This window comes from Cynoglossus semilaevis, chromosome 1, assembly GCF_000523025.1.
Source record: "Cynoglossus semilaevis isolate Cse_v1.0 chromosome 1, Cse_v1.0, whole genome shotgun sequence".
Classification (NCBI taxonomy): domain Eukaryota; kingdom Metazoa; phylum Chordata; class Actinopteri; order Pleuronectiformes; family Cynoglossidae; genus Cynoglossus; species Cynoglossus semilaevis.
Genome location: NC_024307.1, coordinates 23,509,887 through 23,516,097, shown reverse-complemented (window position 1 = coordinate 23,516,097; position 6,211 = coordinate 23,509,887). Strand labels below are relative to the sequence as shown.

The following is a 6,211-nucleotide window of genomic DNA, read 5'->3' as shown; positions in this document are numbered from 1 at the left end:
TATTCGTTGAGTTGACGTTAATGCTATGTTATATATCTCTAATTCTATTTATAAGTTTTAATCTCGCTATAACTGATTCTTGAATTTTAATTAAATTGGTTTGTATGTTAATTAAAATCCTCTGGATTTGTTTTATTTATTTTGAAATTAAGCACATTTTAAACTGTTTTCAATTGGCTGGCGTCGTTTTGTAGTGGCTGCCTTTGTTTAACAGATTGCGACAACGAACAGTCGTCCTAACTCATAAAACCGTCATCTTCAGGAGCTACATACGTTTCATGAACCTCTTTATTGTTATTTGTCAGAAATATCAGAAACTGGGTTTCATATAGTTTTACACATCTATTATAAACTGAATGAATAGATTAAACTATACAAAAACAAGTGATGCGGACTTCGGTGAGGTCTGCAATGTAGTTGCCGTTGTCCACCAGTGGGCAGCAGAAAACGGCGGCTCTCAATAATCGTCACAATAATCAAAAAGGACTTTTTTTCAATGACCGGAAAATAGTAAAGTATTTTCAAATACGATGGACAAATCTAGTTTTTAAATAAGCTACGAATTAAAAAATGTTCATTGTATATTACGTCTAAAGATAATAACGTTTCTGTTAACTTAAAGCTAGTTAACACCCACGATCTTAGGCTTTAGTTTTTGTCATAACTTTTTTTTAGTTGTGATTAGAAATGTCGCTTTTGTTGAGTTTAATTTTATATATAATCTTATATATTATTTTCTCAACTAACGGTCCAACCAGTATTTCTACTCCTGCGGCAACAGCATTAATGTTCGTGTCCTTAAACCGGGCGGTGCCGTTGTAATAAGCGAGCGCCCTCTTTTCTGCGGCGTCCAGAACTGCTCTCTGATTGGCCTGCCTGGATCAAATTTGAGCCAATGAGCACACGGGCAGCACATTTGGATCCGCGAGAAATCAGTTTGTGTTTGAAAAACACACACGGACCTGATCAGGACAAAACCTTGACGGTGGTATTTTGTTAAAAGATAGCGGAGTTCATGTATATTATTAAAAAGTAGAACCGTTTAAAAAAGAAACAAACAACCTCGGTGAAAAGGAAGTGCGTCGTGCAACCTCGTGTTTAAGTGCGAGGGTAAGTGAATCGAGCTCTTTTGTTTTTCTTTTTGTGCATAAGGCGTTAAAATGCATCAAAGCAGATTCTTCTTCCGGTACATTCATTCTCGCGTTTTATTTTACATGCATGCTGTAAAATGCAAATGTTTGTTTCCACAGGTCATAGTTTCGGAGGAAAAAAGGAATTAAATCGAACTAAAGATGCCTGTTCAGAAGAAAAAGAACGTTTCAGTCTCAGCAGCGCAGAGCAGGATCCCGAGTCTCAGATCTGCTGAGAACAAGGTCAGATCATTGTATTTTAACGCCATACAAATACATTGAAAACATTTGGATTTATTCATTGTTATGGTATCTTTAAGTTCAAGTCACAGCAGATTGGTTTCTACACATAACTCCACCCAAATTAGGGTTCAGAGGCATAAACCAAGCCGTATAGTTTACATCGCTAAATGAATGATAAAAAATACGTTATTTAAAAGTGCTTTATTAGTTAAAAAAGGCCTTTCCTCAAAACACTGTTCATTTATATACACACAACAATTAATATTTAGCTAAATAGAAACAAATCCGACCTTTATCTTAAACTGACCTGCTGTTAAACTTCCCAACAGTCAACACATAAAGACCGATAAGGAGAGTAGAGAGGAGTGTCTGAAGGAGGGAGGACAGTGAAAAGCTTAGTGATCAGGAGACGACTTGATAAAGAGACTAATTGAGACTGGAGCTCTGCTCATCTTAAATCACACTTCTCCAAGACACTGTCTGGCAAATCACAACAGAGCAGAATGAGCATGCAGTGGACATTGACTGGTTGTGTGGTGCTGCTGGTTTGAAAGGACAGATGGACACATCACTTATCTCAGGCCAAAAGAGATGTTGACGTTCATGCAGGAGAAGAGAAGTAAAAAAGACATGGAGCCAAGGTGGGAGGATGGTCAGTTTGAAGAATTCACTGACCAACAGCTTCCTGAGCCAGAACATGGAGGAAATGCAGAGAAAACGGTGGAAATCGCTGTGCGTCTTTCACCCAAACAGCTGGTGTTTGTGTGTGGTACCAGTGCTCCATAAAATGGTTGAGGATCATTAGGAAGAGGAAACGGTGATCGTGACGACTCTGAAATAGACGATGCTGTGCAAATTCTTCATAACCAACATTTGCAATTATTTTATTGTTTATTAATAAATCAGTCAATACGTGTAATTAATATTATCAATAACGTCTACAACCACGAAGGAAACAGCAGTAACGATGTTCATTCATTAGGGGGCGCGCTCACAGTGTCTGCACCTTTATGTAGCACAGTTTGACAGTGTGAAACACAAAATCAATGTGTGTGTTTGTGTGTTGCCAGGTTGAAGGTCCTCAGGTGAAGCGCTCGTCGTCGCCACCTCATGGAGCTCCAAAAAAGAGGACGGCTTTTATCGACATCACCAATGTGAGGCTTTCGTTTGTGCGTGTGTCCGTGCGTGTTTAATCTTGACACAGAGAAAAATCAACTTTGTAAAATGAACTGTTTTGAGAGACAAATAGACAAACTCGAATAGAAGAATGTCTAAAAATAACTTTAGTAACAACTGAATTGAAGACAAATACTTGAGTTTTTCCCAACATTGTTGGTAAAATGTCTCCTACTTTTTTCATAAATCTTCAGGACTTCACTCTTCAAGTTTTTGGTTTTGTTTTTTCCAGGCTCATAAAGTCGGGTTCAACTTTCCAGGCAGAAAGAAGAAAAAGGAGGTGGTGAAAAAGATTAGCTCCTCTTCATCCTCCTCTTCCTCATCGTCTGTAAAGAGACACAACAACCCCAAAACGTAAAGACATATCGTGTTGTTTGTTCATTTCTCTTGTTTTTCTATTTTATTTTATTTTCATTTCTTGCTTCATAGGTCGTCTGTGAGCTCAGAGAAGGAGAAGAGTGATGAGGAGGAGACGCCAGAGGTAGCAGCAGCGCCAGTAGAAGAGCTGGAAGTTGCTGCGCCCTCTGCTGTTAAACTTGTGCCATCACATCTTATCAGACAGGAAGTAAGAATTGTTTTAAACTTTTTTGTAATTTATCAGTCAGTGAATTTTTTTTTTTTTTTTTTTAGATGAATGAAAACTTTTTTTTTCTGTAGATTCCAGTGGAGTTTGACATTGACTCTGAAAACTCGGACGACATCTTCATGTGTCCCGAATACGCCAAGGACATCTTCGACTACCTCAAACGTAGAGAGGTGATTTACTTTTTCTTTTTCTTTTCGAATCGAAACTTATTTTCATGTTCTCATTTTCTCCTTGTTCTTTCCTCAGGAAAAGTTTGTCCTTGACAACTACATGCACAAACAGCCCACTCTCAGCACAGAGATGAGGGCCATCCTCGTTGACTGGCTGGTGGAGGTTCAGGTTAGTTCAGTTCAGTTAATGTTCATACAAGTTGGTAGTGTTTCCACTACACCTAACTATGTGTGACCTAACATGTTACTGACCTGACATGTTACTTTACCTTATGTTTCCCCATTGGTTGCTGCTGCTCCTCCTGCAGGAGAACTTTGAGCTGTACCATGAGACCCTCTACCTGGCTGTGAAGCTGACAGATCAGTATCTGTCCCAGACTGTGATCCAAAGAGAGATGCTGCAGCTACTGGGCTCCACCTGCATGCTCATTGCCTCCAAACTAGAGGTGGGTGAAGCCTCCAGCGTCCAGAGTCAGACTGAAGGTCTTGAAAACATGACCACACAGTGTTTATGGACCACACCGTTATTGGTGAAGTTTGACATCCTGCTGGATCAGATTGTCCTTACAAACATCTTAACACCTAGCTAATAACTAACTTAACTAATCCATGGTCATGTGACTGTTGTGGTAGGAACGCAGCCCACCATGTGTTGATGACTTCCTGTATATCTGTGACGACGCATACAAGAAGGAGGAGTTAATCACCATGGAGTGCAACATCCTGCAGACGTTGTCCTTTGACATTAACATTCCCATTCCATACCGGTTCCTGCGGCGCTATGCTAAGGTGTGTGTGTGTTCTACACGCTGGGTTGTAATTCACGTTAAATCAGTAACTTAAGCGATGGTTCTTATGTGCTTGTGTTGTTTTGGTGCAGTGTGTAAATGCAGGTATGGACACACTGACTCTGGCTCGGTTCTACTGTGAGCTCAGTCTGCTGGACATGGACCTGGTTACAGAGAGGGGTTCTGCACTGGCATCAGCCTGCCTGCTGATGGCGCTGCTCAGCAAAGACCTAGGAGGATGGGTGTGTTTGATTTATTTGCTCAACCAGTTATGAAACAAAAGGCTCTAAAAATCATGATAGATGTACATATTTGTTTTTATATTATAGTTCTTTATTTTTTCTCAGAAAAATATTTTCTTATAAGTAGTGGCAGCTGTCACTGAGTGCCCACAGTGAGGCATGCTGGGTCATTGTCTTGTCTCTGCTCAACCTCGGGGCCAGTGTTCGACAAACCACATGCTTTCAAACACAGCTGTGATAATAATCATACTAACATTTACTCTCTCCTCCTATTTCTCCTCCTCATCCTGGACCAGTCTCCCATTCTACAGTTCCACTCTGGATACCAGCTGTCAGACCTGGCTCCTGTAGTGAGGAAACTTTACATCACACTCTCAGCTCCTCCTGACGAAAAGCTCAAGGCTGTCCGAAACAAATATTCTCACAAGTAAGATTTTAATCTCTGAACTTAAACAGGTGTTAAACATAATAATAATAATAAACATGTTATTCATGTATGCCTGAAAGGTTGGAACAGGTCCTTTAATTTGGGCTACATTTTCAATTTCCATTGTGATCATTATGATGTAGATGTTAAAACAAAAGTCGTTAAAAAGATATAGCAGTAAAGTGAGACTGGAATAGTTAAGGCTCCAGAAGTCAGTATTTTGGTGACAGAAAAACTGGTGTGTTTTTCAGGGTATTCTTTGAAGTGGCCTCTCTACCATTGATGAAGCTGGACGTTCTGGAAAAGGCTTTACGTCAGTGAAAAGATGGCTCAGCAGAGAAGTCTGTAAATAGTTTTGTTGATATGTTAAATATTTATTTCCTTTGTCCAGTTAATTCATTTTTATTCATATTTGAAATAAATGTTTTTTTTATTGTTTTAACTCCATGATGATTATCTTTCCTGCTGCATTTATACGATAAAAAAACGTTAAAAGAATCTGAGCTTTGGAAAAGGCTTCATGTGAAGTGTCTTTTAGATGAATCCCGTGTTTATCATGTTCGTCGCCTGTACAAAATTATGATCTTTTACACAAGGGGCTTTGATTCAAAGTCAAAATAAAAATGTTTTTCTAAACCTCTTTGTTAAAAGTCGATTTATTGTTTTACGTGTTTTAAGTTCTTATGAGAGAATTGGCCAATGTCCACAGTCATCCTGAGTCAGGACGATTCAAACCATCAGTGTTTTTGAAATTGAACTGTCCACGTGTTAGTTCATTTCATTTGATTTGCAAAAAGGTAAAAAGATCTTTGGATTTGAACACGAGATGCACAGAGTGGTTCACACACACGACTACTAACAGCACTAGTTAGGAGGTTTACAGCTGCTGTCATTTGAGTAGATTAAAAGTACAGTACTCTCCCTTTAATTATTATTTATTATTATTTTATATTAATATTTGTTTAATCATAATCTGTCTTTGATGTTTAGATGGAGGGATTATGAATAATTAATTTGTAGTATATTTCTCAGGGGCTGGACCAAATTAATTGTTTTTTAGTTATTTTTAACGAAAATTCTATCGAGATATGAGTGGATCGACACAAGTGCTGCTGTGGAACGGATTAAACTCTTAGCCCCACTGTATATGCACAGTATATAGTAGCAAAGATAAACGTATTATGTGGAGTATATGATTTATATAAGAGAAAGTGAATTATTTGTCATTGTGACACACACACACACACACAAGGGATAAAGTTGATGAGCCACACAATGAAGATTTGGGAAACAGTGGTTGAAGCTAGGTTGAGGCAGGAAGTGGAGATTTGTGAACAACAGTATGGTTTCATGCCTAGGAAGAGTACCACAGATGCAATATTTGCCTTGAGGATGTTGATGGAGAAGTACAGAGAAGGTCAGAAGGAGCTACATTGTGTATTTGTAGAT

General features: G+C 38.7%; 1 protein-coding gene across 1 annotated transcript; it reads left to right on the top strand.

Moving 5' to 3' along the window:
* Positions 1 to 903: 903 nt before the first annotated feature.
* Positions 904 to 5,398, top strand: ccnb3 (cyclin B3). Its single transcript, XM_008320616.3, has 12 exons — positions 904 to 1,110; positions 1,251 to 1,373; positions 2,444 to 2,527; positions 2,782 to 2,903; positions 2,979 to 3,114; positions 3,207 to 3,305; positions 3,382 to 3,474; positions 3,614 to 3,751; positions 3,939 to 4,094; positions 4,186 to 4,335; positions 4,632 to 4,762; positions 5,014 to 5,398. The coding sequence occupies exons 2-12, from the start codon at positions 1,293 to 1,295 to the stop codon at positions 5,081 to 5,083; spliced, it is 1,260 nt and encodes a 419-aa protein (XP_008318838.1). The 5' UTR covers positions 904 to 1,110; positions 1,251 to 1,292; the 3' UTR covers positions 5,084 to 5,398.
* Positions 5,399 to 6,211: the final 813 nt, after the last annotated feature.

Coding starts and splice junctions, on each gene's coding strand:
- ccnb3 (XM_008320616.3), top strand. CDS start 1,293: ATGCCTGTTCAGAAGAAAAAGAACGTTTCAGTCTCAGCAGCGCAGAGC. Junction 3,475..3,613: donor ACTGGCTGGTGGAGGTTCAG/GTTAGTTCAGTT, acceptor CTCCTCCTGCAG/GAGAACTTTGAGCTGTACCA. Junction 4,763..5,013: donor CGAAACAAATATTCTCACAA/GTAAGATTTTAA, acceptor TGTGTTTTTCAG/GGTATTCTTTGAAGTGGCCT.